Raw genomic sequence first — 20,165 nt, 5'->3', positions numbered from 1 at the left:
GCAGGACAAGGCCTCTCTGCCACAGGCTCGGCCGCCAAAGCGATGGTGCCTCTGCAGAGCTCCTGGAAAGGCGGTGCCGGCACCTGCAAACGCGTGTGCAGATGTTGGGGAAAAGCTTTTCAGCCAGGACAGACACAGCAGAGAGGGAGGGAGGGAGGGATGGAGGGAGGGAAGGAGCTCCACCTAGATTCAGATGAGTAAGAGCTGCCGCTGAGCAATAACCAGTTGAACTGGGGAGAAGCTTCGAGGCTGGGTTTATCTGTGAGATCTTCTCTGCCCTGCTGACTAGGTAACAAATCAGGAGATGTTTACCCTCAGCATTTAACACTTTCCTTCCTGACATCCCCACCAGCAGCTGTGCTTACACCTTTCCAACTTCTAAGGGATTTGCATTAAGGCAGGAGAAAGCAGAGACGTGAGGGAACAATTTGCATGACATGGTGAATGCCTCTGAGACTTACCACCTGGAGGCTGTGAGCTGCCCTGTAGGACTCCATTTAAAAATAAAATCATACCTTATTTTTTACAACAAAAGAAATTCCCATAGCTGTTATAAAGCTAAGGCAATAAAGAATGTCTCTGTTGGCTCTTCCCTTTCTGAAGCATAGGTACAGAAGAAAAGAAAAATACTGTATGATCTGGATATAGCCTTAATGGGAGAACAAAAGCTGAGTTCTCATTTGACTGAGCTCCACAAAGGCACCGAGTGTGGATCTGGCTGTACAAGCACTGCCTGGGGCCTGTCAGAGCCTGTCTGCAGCTGCTAAGAGTGCAAGGCAGGGATGAGCCATCACCTCTCTATGCCCTGGGAGGACACCCAGCCCAGTGTGGGGCACAGCTTCCTGTCTGTCCGCTCAGAAGCGATATTGTTGTGTTCCCTGCACTCTCCCTTTGAACCAACACGTGCTACAACCTAGTATTTTGGTAGGGACCAATTACATTTGCATCTGGAAAGAGCTGCAGCCCTTGATCATAGCTGGTTTGTGTGAAACACAGTTAAGCCCAGAGGATGCGAAGTATCCTTCTGCTCCCATGGTGGATTTTGTGAGGTAGGGCTGCATCCAAGCACTGACATCGTTTACTCAAAGAAATTTATTATTGTATTGCAGCTCTCATGGTGCAATGTGACAGCTGTGACCTGTTTGTGAACTACAAACTCCACAGCGTTTTTCTGAATTAACACTCATAAATCAATAATGGCCTAAATAAAAGCAATTAATAATTTACATTGCACTGATACACTGTGCCTGAAGCGGTATTGAGCTTGAACCAAACTGGAACATCCACAGCAATGAGCTGCAACACAGTGAAGAAATAGTAATTCTACAAAGAATTAGATTTGAAGAAGTAAATTTGACACCATGCCTTCTCTCTCATCGGATACCTTATTTGCCTGCTGGTAGATTAGCAGTGGCTGCCTTATCTTTCATTCTGGCCAGCTGAAACCTCCTGCCAGCAGCTGCCCTGTGGCACAGACAGTCCAATATCCTGTGGCTGTGAGAGGTCCATCAGGAGTATCCAAGAGGCTTCTGTGTGAGCAGAAGACATTTTTACTGTTTTGACCATTGAACTTGAATGTTGCTGAAAGCTACAGCCAACTATGAAGACACTTCAGCTGCTGTTTTGAGTTGGAAATAAGGGACAATCTCCCCTTTTTTTTTTTTTTTGTGTAAAGTAAACTTTATGGAACAACCATTTCCTTAGAATAAAATATATTGTAGCCCACATTTGTGCTATCCACAAATTAAGTTATCATTTGCCTAATGTTTAAAGTATCATTTACCTGCTCTATAACACTGCAATATACAATTTTTTAATGCATGATTTAAAGAAATATTAACATTAAAGCCAGTATAATTTGAAGCCCAACCTTAGTATGCTCTGCTGTTACCTACAGGTTGTCCATGTCTGTATATGCGTTCTTTCTGTTGCCACAGCTGAGTCAGAAGTGGACACAACAGAATCCAAAAGTTTGAGAGAACACAGGTTTGGATATTAAATGGTTTTTAAAAGATGGCTTCAGAAATACTTGTGAATGTGGCAGCAGAGTGTAGACAAGCCTTCACTCAGCTGTCTGTATCTAGTCTCTTGCCAAGTTTCAACCTTTCACAAAATTGCACCTTTATAAGGATATAGGCAAATCAAATTACATCAAAAATCAATTTTGCACCTGAAATCTAGTATGAAGACAAGTACTGTCATGCATTTGGAAGCCCATATCTGTTGAGGACTAAAACAGTCCTCTTTGAATTTAGAATGCTCAGCCATGTTTCAGGTAGGCACCTCCTGAAGGCTTTGTCATCAGTTTCTGTTACAGCTCACCTGTGGATGAGTGCATGCTGTCACAAACGTTAGCATTTGCAAGGTGATGCTACAGAGAACATTATCATGTTGTGAAAGAAAGGTGAGTAGTGTTCAGTCACCACAAATGTTTCTGCCTTGCCCACCTTTGTCATCCTTAAGCAACTCAGACTTACAAGCAATCTTGACATTCAGTAAAAGGGTAATTTGAGATATCTTGAACAGTAGAGAGGGAGATACATCCTAAGGTAACAAAATGATGTATCTATCTCATGTCATTCTGATACTCCTATGGCAAACAGGGAAAAATGATTGGAAACTTTAAGTGAAGTGATAACTTACTTTCACCATGCTTCATCTTTTATGATGTATAAGCTGGGTGTTTACATGAAAACAAATGCTTGTTCTCCTTCTCTAATATCTGTGGATAGACCCTCCTGGCTAACACCAACACCATCTATCGAAAATGAAGATATATTATCAATGTTAAAACTTAGATTGTAGTGCACTTTCTGCACCTGAAAATATTGCTAATGAATCTTCATTATTACTTGAGGTAACCAAGTAAGCAGGAGGATATTGATAAAACAAACAACTCTACAGCATCAGAGTTAGAAATAAAAATATGCCTCTTTCAGCGAAGACACAAATGGTTTTCTTACTGGAAGAAGAAGCTACCAAATCACTGCTAGTGTATTTTCATTCACCCTTAGTCTCTGACTGGTCAGCTAAGCTGTATAAATGACTGGATTGCATAAACTGACTGCCTGTGGTGCATGATCATGACTTCTGCAGCAAGCACATTTTCATTCTCTTATACTCACACTGCTTATAAATAAGAAGTCCCCTGAGCTTGAATTTAAAAAGCTTTGCTAAAATTGCTTTATGATCTGTTCTCTTGTTTGCTATCTTACATCCAACAAGTCACTCTATAAATTTTGTAACTATTACTACTATCTTTATTAATCTATTTACAACCAGAAGTCCTTTTCTTTTGCCTGTAATGCCAATCTACTGTTTCCCTTTGGAAAGGGCTGCGCTGCAGTTATTGTTACAACCACAGCCCAAACAGTGATGCAACTCAGTCAGCCAAATTGTATTTTGTGGTCACTCCCTGTACCCTGCATCCCCTGGGCAGGAAGGCAGTCGTGTTCTCCATGTGATTAATATTTCATCCATAGCAAGCACATGTAGAAAAATACTTTAGACGCCATTGTAGAAATCATAATGTAGAAATACATTCTGAACAAGACCTGATTTACATCTTTTGCAAAATAAAAACACCCTCCTGCAAAAATGCACACAGCTGAGATCTTGCAGTTCTGCTACACCAGCCCTTTCTGAGGAGCTCTCCTGTGGTGGGCAGGCTAGGGAATGCTGGCTGCTCAGTCCTGGTGCTGTGCACTTGGGAAAGCTTTCCTCTATCTGTCCCACACAGCACAGGAAAGCTCTGCCGATGTTTGATGCTTCGCCTGTTCACCAGCTGTGGAGCTCAGAGGAAAATTCTCACAGGGTTTTGTTAAGATTTTTAGCAAGAGTCATCCAGGACCAGCTTGCTGCTGGGCCTCTGAAGCCTGCCCCACATGCAGCACTGTGTGGCTCTTGTCAGTAAAGCAGGCTTTCCTGGACAGGACCAAGACTTAGGCTTAAAAGGTCTTTCTTCCTCTCCTTAGCAAGGCTACATGTGGAAACCAATAAATATTAACATCTGAGATGCAAACATGGGGCAGCATCCAGGACTGTAATTTATGTGAGCAATTCAAGACTGTATTGGGAAAACAGAAATAAGGAAAACACAAGATTAGGAAGGTACAAAGACTCTGTGTGCCTGAGCATGGATTTAATTGTCAGCTAGTTTTTGCTTAAGGTCATGATAAGCTGTATATTGGAATATATATATATATAATCCCCAGGTATTTCCTGCAGAGGCTCTGTAGAAGTTTAATCAGTTCAGTCAACTCCCCCTTCTCCAGGCAGAAGGCTGAAATCAAGGGTGTCCTCTTAACCAGTGAGGAGCTGAGATGGCCTCTGGACACTTGTAACCATTGTGAGTGTCTGTATTTTCCTTGAGTGGCTGTCAAGGAGCACAAGCTCTCCGGTGAGCACACAGAATCATAGAATGAAAGAATCATAGCACCTTGTGTACAGGGATTTTAAGAACCCATGGGTAAGCAGTTAGAGTGGTACAGCACAGTCCTGTTCTACATATGGGATAATTTTATTTGAGCTACTTACTTTAGGCTCCAGAACTTCTCTGTGGCATAGGTAAGCTAACTAATTACTTGTCCTGTTGTAGTGTATCATAACAGTAACTCCCTGTAAAGCACAAAGCTCAGTTGCCTTAGAAGAGAAATAAAATCAGCTTCACTTAGGTAACTCCCTGGTGCTACAGCCTTGCTACTTACAGTTCTCTGTCAAAGAAATGGCTTTTATCTGCTCTGCCTTATGGGTCAGTTGGGAATAGCTACTTGTTTAAACACTGAGATTTACAGATAGGACATGCATGCTAAGCATGTCTTAAGGGGTTTCAGCCAAATTTTCACTTTGAAATTCTCCAGCCAAAAGGATTTTGCTGAAACTAATGTGCTACATGGAAATGGTGTCTTCAATTTTAAATGTTTGATGTGAAATTGATTTGTCAAGTGGGCTAAAATTAAAACAGAAGTCTCCTAGCAACATTTTCAACCTATTGTCTTATTACCAAATGCCAATTATGATTTTCCCAAGTTATGTTCTGTGAGTTGTTTTGTCTTATATTTCAAGTCAGAAGTTATTTCTCATGTATAAAAATTCACCTAAATTATTTTTTTCATTATAAGTTCATTTCCTGTTGTAAGGGAGAGCTTAAAAATAGGCTATTTCCTGAAAAGAGACTTAATGGCCACAGATCAGCTCCTGCCCCAATCATATGCCTCCATGTGTATTCAAGCCTGTGACCATCAAACCAGCCTACTTCAATCCATGATCACTTCCCAGGGCAGCACACTGTAGGACAGGACTTGCCTGGCTTTTTTGTTCAGTTTCATCTGAATGCTCACTCCAAACATTTCTGGGCCCTCTCAAACTCAGTGAACACTGATTTCCAGTGTATCACCTTGAGTCTTAGCAAACTTTGATGCTTATAAAATATTCTATATTCACAAAAACTCTGTGAAAAATAGCATGAATAAACAAAAAGCAGCAGCCATTCCAACTCTTCTCATGTTATTCAATCCTGCAAAGATGAACCCATAAGGAATAGAATTAATTTCTATTTACTAATTATATTTTGTAATGCATAGTTCTTATCACAAATTATTATTTACCTTGTTTATAGCTGTTATATTTATACTATAAAGCTCCAGGCATTTCCATGTGTTCTTCTACAGTCTTTATTATAAATACAGCCTTATTAAATTTATGCATTAAAAAATCCTAATGAAAAATCCTTTGTATTATTCTAACAATTCTCAAGTAATTTAAATGTAATTTCACACAGGAAAAATTTGAGGACATTAGATTTTTCCTGGAATTTCTAGATGTCAAGCTCCATAGATGGTGCAGCTTTGTCCACACCTTAGGACACCAGGGAATCCCAGACAAAAGGCAGCTTCCTGTACCACTGCAGACCTGCATCATGGAGTCATTGGAATTATCTCATAAATACACAGCACACGTGCAGGAAATGGGATCTGTGCATATAAATTGCTGCACCTGTGCAGTATCACTGTCATTTACCAGGTTCTGTGAACCCACTGCACATGGATTTCACTACTTCCGTGCTGATGCCTGCTACAGGAATCAAATTTAGAAACTCAGCATCTCTATTTTTGACAAATGCATCCTCCAGATTTGATTAAACTTTATTCTGGTTGTGAGTATCATCTCCCAAGTCCATTTAAAAACCTGTGCAACTTCACCTACTGGCACAGATTAACCTGGTTTTTCAGGGTGCTGTTCCATATCACCAGTAACCCTCACTGCTCTGAGCTGTGGGACCAGTACCTCAGCTCTCAAAAGTTGTGTATATCCCAAAGCATTTTGGTTTCCATAAATATGTGTGCTTGGTTCATCAGTAGTTTGTAATGCTCAATGACCTCAGCAACTCTTTTGTGTGTGTGTGTGTGTGTGTGCAACATTCTCTCTTAGTACATGGTTGTTTTTGTTTCTGGAGTGCTTATCACCATAATCCTCCCCCCTCCCGAATGATCTGTTACTACGCTCCCTTGATTTATGCATTCTACATCCAAAAGCCTTTTTATGCAGGATGTAAATGTCAGGTGAATAATCTTTTAGAATTCTGTCTTGTCAATGAATTGTCTAAAAAATGAGTCACTTGTTATGTCAACTAAAACTACAAAATCCCAGCGGGGTGTGGCAGCTGTTTCCCATATCCATGAGATTTAAGAATTAATCTTCCCATTCAGGTCAGTTAGTCTTCCCTAGCACTCAGTCATGCACATTTTTGATTGCTCATAACTCCTCCTGAGACAAGGACCAAGTGTTCTCAGATTCCCCTGAAGTGCTCTCTCTTCTTACAAAGTGGATTAGAAGGAGCAACCCAGCAGCCTAAAGCTCACTGGAGACATTCAGGTGATTTTAATGAGAACAGATTTAGGTTGCAGCTTCATACAGACTGGTAGGTAAACAGGAGTACAAATTTTCTTCCTATCGAAAGAAGGGCATTATAGAAACCCTGCAATTATCTTGAGAGCATTTAGGAAAATCTAAAAGGAACCAAAATATTTTTCCTATTTTTTAATTTAAAATTAGAAGTCATTAAAACTGGGGAGACGTGGAACCAAAACCCAAAAAGAAACACATGCAAGGCACCAGAATCCAGGGTAGTAAATGAATTGTAAAATTAAGACATTTAGAGAAGAGGATAGATTAAAAAAAATAAACAGGAGAATGATGAACCTGTTTTTCCAGAAATCAGAAACCACAGGCTGGTGTAAGACAGCAGTGACTGACTGATTTTCTCTCTTTAAAAATGTCACTAGGACACGGTTATAATGTGGGCCGTGCATAAACTGAGGTTAGAAGTGGGAAAGTTTCTAATCATGGGAGAAGTGCAGCCTTCCACTGAAAATAGCAGGCAAGTACACCATCCTTTTTTTCACTGTTTAAATTTCTTCATCATTGTAGGAAAGGCACTTGGAACAGTTTTGATAAAGAACAGGCTTCCCACATGCAAGACTTCATGCAGACTGTTGTGTATTTAAAATGTTTAGAGTTCCCCCTTATCTGTGATGCACTTAAGAGGTTTTGGCTTAGGAAAGAACATTCTATACCTGGCACTTCAATGAAAGTGCACAGACATGTTTTGCAGTGTATTCTGAAGCTTATTTGACTGGAAAATGAAGTTGCTGCCTCCTGGACAAGAGGTCTTTAACTTCATTTTATTAATCTGACTCTTTATGGATACTGATATTCAAGTTAAGAGAAGAAAAGAATGGCTTATTTGTTTGATTTTACAAAATTAATCCACGAACCACAAACACCACCAAGTTTCTACAACCGTCAGTTAAAACATTTTTAATTAAGCCACCACATTTGAAACGAGTGTCACATACATTAATATCACTTGAAAGTAATTAATAACTTTTAGCAATAGCTTTCTCTGGAACATCAAAGTTGTGTAACATGCTGGTTATGCTTCTACCCCTCCCAGTACATTCAGAGCCAAGTTTATTTTACATTAGTCCTCTTCTGACAAGTTATGCCAATGTTTATTAAAAAAGCATACAAAAGACTTAAATTATGCTAATCCTGATTACCATATTACCATACCATCTTCCCTCTCATCAGGAAAGGTGTCCATTTTCTTACACTTTCTTCTCCTTTTCAGCTTTAGTTGTACAAGTTCCTGACTTAAGATTCTCTGCTATGTTTTGAATTCACTAGAAGTAGGTACTATCATTACTTATGATAAAGTATACACAGTATTCCCCGCCAGCCAGTACTGTACAGAAAAGGGAAAAAAAATTTAAAAGGACATGTTTACCACAGAACTCTCTTATTTGGCAAGAATCATAAATACAATTGATTGTATATGCCACAACTGAACTCATAACACAATTGTGAAGTCTGCAGTCATTTATGCTCTGTAAAGTTATAAAATACAGGCCCAGAAGGGACCTTCAGGAATCACCTGGTCTCTCTAAAACAATCACATGCAATATATAGCATTATCAAATTGAAAAACTTGTTACAAAATGGAAAGCTATACAATACATAATATAAGAAATACAGGGCATTGCAAAAGATCAGTTGTAAATTATTTTAGCTTTACAGTCTGTTGGTTAATGCTGTCTACGTTCTACTTTGTACATGTGCATGAATACACATACCCACACACTTACCCTCTCCTAAGTACCAGGTTCATGAGAGTAAGAAATAACACAGAGCAACATGCATCATTTGCTTTCCACCCCACCTATATACTCCTCGGTGTGTCTTTGCTAAAGCTACTTCCCCCATAGCTGGAAGAGGAGTTCAAAAAATGAACTTCTTCCTTCTTCCCCAGCTGAAGAAAGCCCTGACAAAGATTGTAGACTGTAATTAAATCTGCTGTAAGATGCTGCAGGTCCATGACCAACACAGACATAGCTACGCGTCGCTGGAATATTTATTTGGAACTGCTGGCTGCGGAAACACAAATGAGGAGCCAGCCAGATTACTCCAACACTGATGTCTGTATGAAGTTTATATATGTAAATTGCTCACAGAACTGCTTTTCTATTTCTACCTGTTACCCCTACTCACTCAAAAGCAGCCCAATTTTGCTAAACTCTGAGGTACTTAAAGTGTTAGAAACATTTGGAGGTTTTTAAACACCTTATGCTAAAATTTGCCTCCAAAGCACACTGGTAATTAAAACACTGCAACTTGACAAAGGTACACCAATAGAATAGTATATGTTTCTGTTCAAAGATGCTTTCTAAATCAGCATCCCTCATATACCATTTATAAATCTATGTAGTTTAGCATCTGAATCCATTACGACACATACATGTGATTCCATCACAAGTCCTGCTGTGGCCACAACCCCACCAATGTTACATTAGCCACTCTTATGTTGTACACACCAACTCCATGCTTTGGAGGAGACCTTGTCTAACAGCACCAATTGGTGGAAAATAAATTTTAATTTTATTTTCTCCTTAATTCAAATAGCTAGTGGTCAACAACAGTCCAGTAACACAAATGAGAAAAGATTCTTAGGCAGCAGATGACTGTGATAGTATCACAGAAATTTCTTTCTTTGGACTGACTTTGACAGAAGAAAAAAGCATTATTGGAAGGCTGTGGTTTTTCCTATCTCCATTTAAAGCAATTTTTTCAGAGGTGAAAAAAAACAATCTCAGGACACATTAATGGGTTGTTTAAAATCTATCCTTTTCCTTTCTACACTTGAAACACTATCATCTATGTTCCTAAGAAAATATTTGAATAAAATAAGGATGACTCAATTAATTGGGAGGGGAAGGAGCAAGTAAACCAGTAAAAACTGAATTGACATGAGAATATGTAAACAATACTTTGGGTAAAAGCTATTTGGATTAAGATGCCAATGTTTTTCCTAATTTATTGCCAGCCACAGTAAGAAATACACTGGCAAAATAAGGTGAGTTTTTTTAGTCTCCTACAATCACACCAAATGTACATCAGAGGTGCTCCTCTGTTTTGACAGTTGACTGTACTTGGACTTAATCTTTCAATTTAAATATGGTGCTCTCTCTGGAGAGGAGTAGTAATAGGTAGGCTTGATGTTTCCCAGGACTTCATCTTCCCAGTTGGGGAGGCAGCAGAAGAAGAAAGCACAACCTATTACAACAACAGTGCTGGCCCAGCCAAAACCATAGGCCCAGCTGAACATGTTATCTCCTGTCAGTGGAATGTCTTCTGTGAATTTCACTGGGTAAATGACCAAGCCAATGATCTGGAATGCAGCTAAAGAGAGAAAACCAGGAGTAAGTTACAGAGAACATATTACGGTTTCCATTAAGAAAAGGTACCTGGAGATAAGTGCATACTTAAGATATGTAAGGATTAGCTTCAGACCCGCAATCAGATCTGCATTGTTACAGAGGTATGTGCCTTCTGTCCCAGGCAGATCCCCACGCCTGTGTGGCTGCGGCACCTCAGGTGCCATTGCCAGGTTGCTAAGGCACATACCTGCATGCCGTGACCAGCCCTGTCCCGCAGCCAGCACCGGGAACCCTGCCCAGCCAGTTACCTCCCAGAGCCCTGCTCCTCCTCCTCCCATCAGAAAGGTGGGAAGCACCCACAGCTCTTAAGTCTTAGCATGCAGGGTCAAAGGTGTTGGGCATCCCCATAAATTGCTTTTGGGAAAGTGAGACTTGACAAAGGCCACTGGAGCTTCCCTACCCATTATGCTTTCAGAGCACAACCCAGCCTTCCCTTGTTCCCTTGAAAATGAGTCATAAATCAAAGACAGCTAATTTTGTAAGGGAGGCTCCATCTAGCATGTTTTTCTACTGATGCCTGTTTCACATATAAAATAACCTTGTCTTTGTGCCCAGCCTTACCAACAACAAAGAGCAGGCCCCCAATTCCTCGCACAAAGTTGAAGCGGAGGATCTCAATCGAGAAGGCGATGACTGCAAGGGCGAAACAGATGACCAGGATCACAAAGCCAACGAGGTATGTGGCAGCTGCTGCTCTCCCCCACCCTTGAAGAGAAAACAAGAAAGGTATTACACACAGCAGTACTCTCCTGTAGATCATTGCAGCTCTCTGGTTTTCTTTATTCACTTTTTTATTGAAACCCTTTACTGTAGGAAGCATGCCCTTGTGTCAAAGCAATAATGAATGGCTGCAAAGCGCACAGCTGCAGAGCAGGGGGGCACCATCCCTGCTGCAGCAGCACAGGACTCCCTGCCTGTTAACTTGTCTTGCTGAAAAGGGGGATAGAGTGCAGCATAGCAGAGAGATAATGTCTTCAAACTCTGTATGTCTAAGACACCCACAGATATCTGAGCAGATAGGGCACGCAACTGCTGATAATGCCCTTTATCATTACAGCTCCTGTTTGATATTCAAGTTTACAAAAGCACTTCCATGCACAGGGAAGTGTGAAAGCAGACAAGAGGGTACCACCACAGGAGAAAACTGCTGGGAAATAATAGTGCTGCCTGCATAAAATTTCTGTTTGTTTATGACAAGTACAGAGCATGTGGAGCAAAATAAGCATGACCAAAAAGAAATAAACCTGCAATAGCTGAAAAGATGACAAAAAGAAAGTTCTTGAAAATAAGTATCTATTCACAGCTAAAATGTTGCAGGTGGAGGAGAAACAACAAAATCTCAGCTAAAAGTTGATGAGTTCTCCCTGAATCATTACTTTGACATTTACTGGAACAGGGTGTATCAAGCTACTTAGTATCAAGCTACTGCATGCTGGAGGGGCTCAGGCATGAAGCAAGCGGCTGTATTCCAACAGGGCAGCATCAGCATCCAGAACTCACCCAGCACAGGCCAGGGCCAAGGCAACAATGGCAGGAAAACCTCCTAGACAAACAGCCAGCAATTCTGCCTTGGCAGTAGCACAGCCTTGGAAAAAGGCCCTCACACACCTTGTCCTCTTCAGAAACCAAGCAATTTAGGTGAGCCCAGTGCAAACAACTACAAGCAAAAGTGTTCCTGCCCTGGAGGCAGGATACCTGCCCACAAGGGCTACACCATACTGGCTAATGCTTTGTTTTCCAGTCAGCTGTCATCACAGTTCAATTCCCACATCTACATATTGTGGGTTTCTACTTTCACGCACTCAGACAGAGGTAGGGTCGGATCCTAGCTCCCTCTAATGTAGGAATAAAGAGGCCAGTGAGATCTAGGTCAGAACATTAAAAAAAGAGAAAAGAATCTCTTTCATCATAGCTGTCCATTCCAACACAGTTGAAGTGACTTTGGAGATGTCCTGCTTTCAATGTAGTCTCCATTATTTCTCTGCAATTTGCTTTCTGAAAGCAAAGCATTGTTTTACAGCTATTTTAATTAGATCTGTTCGAACTGGTTTCTTTACTCTCTAATCCAACAGCAAAAGTAAAATACAGCAGTAAAATACACCAACCAAATCTCTGCCAAAACTTCCAACCAGCACCACTGCTACCTGAAGACAATAAAACTGACACAGAAAAGATAAGCAAAAGTCTTTCTTTCCCCTTTCCCTCCCTGGAGATACTCAAGACAGTAAAAACATCTCAAATTTCTTCTTCTTCAACTAGTTGTGCATGTCTCATACCCCTTCCCTGAGGGAATGCTGAGGGGAAGATGTGGGGAGGAGACTGATGAGTGTCTGGAGAGTAGAGCTACATCAATGGTTTGATAAAATCTTTTCATACAAAATATTCTCTCTCATACCTAGCACAGGTATTGAATATTGTCTTCACAATAGGGTTTCTTTAGTGATAACTAATATAAAGGGATATGTAAACATTACACACAGCCAGCCCAGGGAAACCCATTCAGACTGGATGATTCAGGCAAGGTTTTATCAATATTTGCCCTATTAAGAAAAAAAAAAGGCACGACAAGAAGGAACACTAAGTTACCATAGCATATTTCCTTTCAGATGCATTATTTATGCTGACAAGATGTAGGAAGATAAATCTGGCATCTCTTTGATAAAATTTAAGTGGTAAACTCAAATACACCTGTATATTAGACACCTCGAGGTTTAGTGCAACACAAACACAGCTAGAGGAGTACAAGGCAGAATACCCACAGTCCTCTCTTTGCCATTTTCATATCATCTGTACTGTCTTTACAAGCATAATAAGCTTTTGGATACAGGTCAGCCCAGCCTTTGCTCACAGTGATTTATTTTCTTGTCTCTGGCAATAAGAAACTGACAACACATATAGCTGCAGGAGATATCTTGTCAGGAAGATTAATTTCCTTGAGGTGTTCAGAAACAAGGCAGCAGTAGTTACCACCATCATGAAACTCAGTGAGTTTTTTGCTCATGTGTGACAGAGCTCAGTGCTGGTGACCCAGGACCTTCTGCTCTTTCTTCAGCTGGATTATCTTTTCCAACAGCACTTAGCTGCAGGTTGATGCTGACAAGACCTGATAAGACTGAGTCACAGGTGCTGCCCACAGCACTAGATGGGTGTGCTCTGGGCTGGATGAGTGTAGTCAGCCACTGAACTATCAGCCAGACTCTTGATCCCCTGTAGGAATCACAGGACTTACAGTTAATTTTTGAGATTTTTTCTTATATTGTGTATATATACAAGTCTCTTAATAAATGACTGATGGGAGAGGTTGGGGTGGGAGGGTGCACCTTTCCCGAGTAAAGGGTGTAACCCTGGGATGTTCCTTATCCACATGACCTGCTGCCACCCCCACTGACAGGAAGAGTTTTCACCAGAGGGGCTGCTGCGGAGCTGAAACTGAAATTGCTGCTTCTCCATGAAGGAACTCCCTCATCCCCACACCTATCACGTCACACTTTCCCAGCTTCTTTTCCTACTAAAGGCTTCTGAGAGCTGACAGAGTCCCCACAGGCACCCAGCTCTCCTTTCTTTCTGAAAGATCCTCCCCCTACAGCTCCCAGCTGCCAGGAGGGGAGAGGCGCAGGTTTACCCTCTCACTGTTTGCTGCCATAAGATCTGGGGAGACCTACTCACAGTCAGAGAATGACAGATTAGCCCCAGTTTCTATCTGGTTTATGCTCAAAAGTACCTTGTAATCATAAGAAATTTAGCCAGAATTTAAGCTTTTCTATAAAAATAGAAAATTCACAGACCCATTCATTTGTCAGAGAGAGTAATTCTTGTGCAAAATAAACATAAATATTATGTCTGTTTATGAAATCGACCAAGAACACCACAGTGATTTGGAGCTGCATAAATAGAAAGGCAGAAGAATCGGAGAGCAGAAAAGCAGAGAAATAGTTGGGGGTATTAGTGTTTTCAGGTCAGCTTGGCCTCAAAGTGTAGTCAAGTTCTTTGCATCTAATCAGCAGAAAAGTATTTATCTATTAGGTGGTGTTGAAAGAACATTAAAAAAACAATTGTTCAGAAGGTCTGTAATTATTAGGAAGGATGAAGAGTTTTATTACATAGCACTACATTACATTAATGATTACTGTGGGAAGGAACTAAGCTGCAAATGTTATCATGCAAATAACTAGGAGGGGTCATGATTACTAAATGTTAATGATGAGCACCAGTAATATGATGAAATTAAAAGAAAGCAAGCAACAGTGCCTTAGCATTAAGTGTATTTCCTGACTTCATTTGGCCATGCCTCAGCCTCACCAGGGAGGAGGTGGAATCTCTACAGGCTAAGATATTTAAATCTAGACATCTCTTTAGAAATCAAAGGGCTGTGAAAACAGTCTAGCAGGAAGATGAACTGCTACAGGATTTGAACTAACAAGACTCTCATATTTGTTCATTCACTTTCAGAAGCCGAAGCTAGTTTGTTAGCTCATAAGTGGCATTTTTATCATGACCTGCAGAGACTGGGCATGTTTTTGCAATGTAGCTGTAATATCCTTGTGTATGTAAATGGCAGTAGCAAATCTTTGTTTGGCTGCAATAGCCCCTCACACAGAATGTCCAAAAATATCTCTCTTTTTTGATGTCATAAAGGAGCAGTGGACTGCAAGCAAAAGAGCAGCGTCAGCATTACTTTCTTGCTCAGGTAATGTGCTAATGTGCAAAATTCCATGGTAGCATGACTGGCGAGAAGATGCTATGTGCATATCCACCATGAGCATAGAGGACCCCAGAACCCAAGGTTTGCTGGGAGGGCAGGTTGGAAATTAATACTGGGAATCACAATCTGTTTTGGCTTTAGGAGTGCAGGAAATGCAATTACTAAACTACCAAAATACTAAATGCAAGCCTTCTAGTATAAACTCGGCTTCAGGTGAGCTGAGGAGAGGCACAATCCTACACATTTCCAGCTTTTAGTCTCGGGATTGTTAGCAGCAGAAGTGTGCCTGCTCAGGAGCCAGCAAAGTGCACTGGCAGAGACACCAGCCTCACATTTCACAGGGATCTTTTACCAGGAAGTTACAGTGTTTTCTGGGTGTAGGCAGGGACATCAACAGCTACACCTTTTCCATCAGCATTTCCCAAGTGCCTGCACTTGCCCAACACTACACACAATGTTAGTTTGTCTTAAGTGCATCCCGGTGTTTGTAAATCAGACAAAAGTGTGCCTGATAAGAGGTGTATTGAAAAGGTAAGCTTACACCTAGCATTCCTCCTTTATTTACCTGGCCTCTTAGTGAAGTCTCCACATGCACTCAGTTTCACCAGTAATCTGGGGTATCAAAGTCCATACCTCTAGGGACACAGGTACAGTGGCACAGCTCCAGTGAAACATGATTCACAAAGGATGGGCTCCTTTTTTTTTTTTTTTTTTTTTTTTCTGGCACTTACTAAGGATCCAGAAAAATGCTCTCCTGTTTCTTTGTTGGCTGGTATGTACCAAATGAATACCAACTGGCTCTTAGTGTTAAGAAGGAGTTAACCTAATGAGGTTAGTTTTACTGCACATGTACACACCCATCTTTTACAGCGTTAATTCAAAGCAAAGTTGCTGGGACCAGTCATTCAGAACCAGGAGGGCACAGCCACCCATAAATATTGCTTCTAAACTTACAATCTCATCACTATAAAGACAATCATCCTTTCCAAGTTACACAGTGCAAATAATCTTTGTCATAGCTGATGGCTTGCTGATATGTTTTAAACACACAGTCAACAGTTAAATCCTGCAATGGTGTAGACTTAGTCATCTTGAGTCATATTCTAGTGCACTGCAGTGCTTCTGCATTGCAACATTTTGATAATACATAGACACTGCCAGCCAGGACACTTCCCAGACACATACTAGTACAGAACTCCAAACAAAATCCTCCCTACCACATGACATCCTACTCTTTTTCCCTTTCACTTTTTCCCTCTCATGTGGTATTTGCAAATGTGCATTAAGGAGCTATGCAGTTTAGGAGACACTCCTATTTGCAAATCTTTGTTTGTTGTTTCCTGCCCCTTTCCCCTCATTTAAAATAAGTGACTCGCCTGCTTTTTTTCTTCCTCTTCCTCATACACATGCCACAGCTCAATTAAGAATTTGTCTAATGGCACATTCTGTTAATGGAGATCCACTCTGAAGTCTTCATTTCATCAGAAGAGATGCAGGATGGTTAGTGCACAGTAATTATTGTATGCAAAACACAAGTTATGCATCTCAATTAGTTAACCTTTATTTTCCTGCAGCAGTGCTGTAAATGCCTGCTAGGCATTTTTTCCTTTGTAAATGCCCTCACCTATTTTGACAGTAATTGCACTAACATAGAAGCAAAGAAAACAAAACAAATCAAACCTGAATTCATGTGTTACGTCCTGTCTCTAGATGAAAATACTATTTGAGTAGACAGTGGCATTGATGTTATGAAAATTTGAGAACAGGCAAATTCATATAAATAAGCCAAGGATGTAAATAAGTTTTGGTTTAAATAAGCCAAGGCTTAAACCAGTGAAGTGGAGGATGCTTGTTCTTCTGTGTCAACCTGTTAACTAGGTGCAAAAAATTGCTTTTGTCCCACAGTGCTGAGGGCTGACGCAAAGCACACACCCATCAGCACTCAGGGACGTGTGAAGCCCTGTCACTACAGGAGAAAACAAATTCCAGCGGTTGTACTGTTTTAGCACTTTTTCCCTCTGCAATGCAAATTTCAGCAGCTCTGCTCTAGCTTTTCTTCTCTGTCTGATGGGGGAGATGGATATTTTCATCTCACTAGCCAGATTTCTTCTACCTGCAGTGAGGCCCGAAGTCATCACCCAGCTAAGAAACGAAGCCACTTCTCTTACAGTGTATTCAGGATTTAGCTTGAGCATGAGTGTTGCAATGAAAAGCTTCTGGAAGTGAGTCTGCCGTGCTCAGGCAGCAGGGGATCTGAGCAGGGAAACAGTCCCAGCTCTCCCAGCTGAAACACACCCTTCCAGCCCCCCAGTCCCTAAAGAACCCTCATCCAAGATCTTAAGGCGGGTCTGCTTATTTGTCCAGAAATATTTTGTTTGAGGGAAAAGCAGATGTAACCAGACCCACGTGTCCTAGCAATAAAACAAAAAGTCCCCCAAAAGACCTAGAAACTGAGAGTGTGCAGTAAGAATGTTACAGTGGCGATGCCAGATACAGAAGCAGCTAGGCAAGTTAAAACAGAGGCACACTTATCCCTGATTTAGGCCCCAGTGCAACAGAGAGGTATAAAGGAAAGAGCATTTTTTTTTCTGCCTGAGAACCCACATCAGACCATTTTAAGCTGCGGACCAGGAGGCATTTAAATAGCTGCACTCCCTTGTCCAGGAGGGTTAAATTAAGGTGCTCTCTTCCCCTGAAGAGTCGGGGAAATGCCATTTTTCTACGGTCCAGGCGTGGTTCTGCATAGGACACCCTGCGTGGAGGTTTCCACACTCGCCGTCTGACCAGGGAAGCCAGCGGCACAGGGAGGGAGCAGCCAGGTAAGGCTATACACTGCAGCCCGATGAGAGTTCAGGGGAAGCAAGCACACAGACTTGGAGCCAGTTGCTATCTTACTTTGGTTGTAAAATTACTTCAGAAAGTCATTTTACAACCAAAAAAATATCAACACCCCGGTTTCTCAGTGTTGTACTGATTAAAAAAAAAAAAAAAATCGCCCTGGAGTAGTCTAGTCCTGTGTTTCGGTGCTGGTTTAAGCCCCGAAACAACATGGATACTCCATTCCAGAAAGCAGCCGCTCCACGGCAGAGTTAGGGGAGGTCAATAGCCTTGGCACCTCTGCCCGGATGCCACGGAAGGCTCCTCACTCACCGTAGTCCATCAGGGACTCGCAGCTCCAGTTGAGGTCCTCCTCGCCCCGCGTGCAGCTCTCCCACAGCGACGCTTGCTGCACGTAGGGCTCCGACTCGGACTCCAGCCAGCCCCGGCCCGCCAGGGCGATGATGCCCATGATGATGGCCAGGCCCAGCAGCAGGGGCAGGAGCCACCTGCACCTCCAGCAGGCGAGGCCGCACACCACCATCGTGCCCGGCCGGCGGCGCGCCCAGCGAGCCCGGGCGTGGCGGGTGCGGTGCGCTGCGGCGGGGACGCTCCGCCGGGACGGGAGACTGCGAGCGTGCCGGTCCGAGCGGGGTTTTAAGGCGCCGGGGAGGAGGGAGTCCCACCCACATTCCTGTGACTAAGCCTGCCGCCGCCGGCGGCCCCGACCGGTGGGGCCGGCGGAGAGCGGCGGAGGGAGCGGGGCCCAGCCCGCCCCGCTCGGCCCGCCGGCCCCGCTGGGCCCCGGCCCCTCGCTCGGCCCGCCCGGGCTCACCCTCGCCCTTCTCCGCTCGCTGTCCGCCACCCTCCCGCACCCGCTCCCGCTCCGCCGTCGTGGCACAGACACGGCAAAAACGCAACCGCAGCGAAAAAACTTGCGGTTCTCGGGGTTCCACGAGCCCTACCTTCCTCGTGGGGGCTGGAGATCATCATCCTCCTCTCTCATCACTGCATTGACCGACCAGCATTGCCCAACATTGATAATACTGGTGGTGTTAGCCATTTCAGGTACCAAAAGCTGGCAAAAAGTTGCTTTTGAGGTTGACAAAAAAAGAGACATCTTAAAGAAAGGTGTCATATGAGGAGGAGAATATGACATTATTAACAAGGAAACCAACATTTGTTTCACATCACGCTCAGTATTTAACAAATGCGTGTTTCCTAATGGGTGTCTAATGAGTGTTTCATCGCAGGTGTGCTCTGGCTCCCAAACAGGCTGTTCTGGGCGCTGGACAAAGCCCAGAAGAGGTACTCAGGACCCATGGGCCCTGATCCTTTCCCATTCCATGTCTGGAAATGTACCCCAAGATGCCAGGTGACCAAAATGAATGCTTTCCCATCACATGGCAAGAATGGACACCCAGAATTTTGGTCACGGTGAGAAGCACTTCTCCACAATAAGATACCTACATATCCCCTCGTGTCACTCCATTGCCCAGCATCAAATCAACTTCATTGTCTGAGCAGACACATGCCCATGACAGGACTAGAGAAATGTGTATTTTGGCACACAACTCAGACACGTTTGATTGAGTCCTGGAGCAGCCTCTAGGCCTCACCAAAGAAGACATTAGAAAGAAAAATATCTGAGATCTGAAGGACTGAAAATAATAGTGGGTGAGGGGGATTACATGTGCTTCACAGAGAATGGGAGCATATGAGTTCTTATTGGACTGTATAAAATGGGATTTTGTCATACCTATGTCACATATAACTGTGCCCAATGCCTCAAAAGATATTCATGGGAGATGTCCTGTGAGGAGAGATGGTCAGCCTCATCTGAGTACTGATTGCTGGCAAATATTAGGGAACAGATTGAGATGCTAAAATCAGAATAAGATGATATCACTATAGGCAAGTTGCACAAATCCCACGCAGGGTACCTCAAGTCACGTGGAGTTTCACCAGCTCTCTCAACATCCTTTTGATGTTCATTTCCACTGTTCAGACTTCATTCCAAATTCCTAATAAAGTAGAACTGTAAATAAAATTTGCCAGAACTAGTTGCAAGCCTATGTCATCGGCACACAGGTTTTGCATAGCAGAGAATAATGACAGAACTGGGCACTATGATCCCCTCTTTTTGTAACTACAACAGAACTTTGTGCAGTGCAGTGCCAAGCAGTGATTTTCCAGCAGTCTCGCTATCAGCACACAAGTGACCTCAGAAGGAGATGCAGAAAGTATTTTCTTCAGAAACTGAGTGCTGTTGGAAGAGAAGTGAGAGTAAATTTCATCCACTGATGAAATGCCCCACTCAGGAAAGTGCTGTCTTCATTATAAGGTCAAAAGTAAGAGAGTTCCTCCAGTTC

The 20,165-nt window shown here is 42.4% G+C and overlaps 1 protein-coding gene across 1 annotated transcript; it reads right to left on the bottom strand.

Annotated features, from left to right (window-relative positions):
* Nucleotides 1-7,822: 7,822 nt before the first annotated feature.
* Nucleotides 7,823-18,438, bottom strand: LOC121346288 (p53 apoptosis effector related to PMP22). The gene is made up of 3 exons (XM_041423989.1): nt 18,127-18,438; nt 10,836-10,979; nt 7,823-10,236 (listed from the first exon to the last, which is right to left on the bottom strand). Exons 1-3 carry the CDS (start codon nt 18,335-18,337, stop codon nt 10,001-10,003), a joined length of 591 nt encoding a protein of 196 aa, XP_041279923.1. The 5' UTR covers nt 18,338-18,438; the 3' UTR covers nt 7,823-10,000.
* Nucleotides 18,439-20,165: the final 1,727 nt, after the last annotated feature.

This window comes from Onychostruthus taczanowskii, unplaced genomic scaffold (assembly GCF_017590055.1).
Source record: "Onychostruthus taczanowskii isolate IOZ18803 unplaced genomic scaffold, ASM1759005v1 scaffold8, whole genome shotgun sequence".
NCBI lineage: Eukaryota > Metazoa > Chordata > Aves > Passeriformes > Passeridae > Onychostruthus > Onychostruthus taczanowskii.
This window is presented reverse-complemented; position numbering and strand designations above follow the sequence as displayed.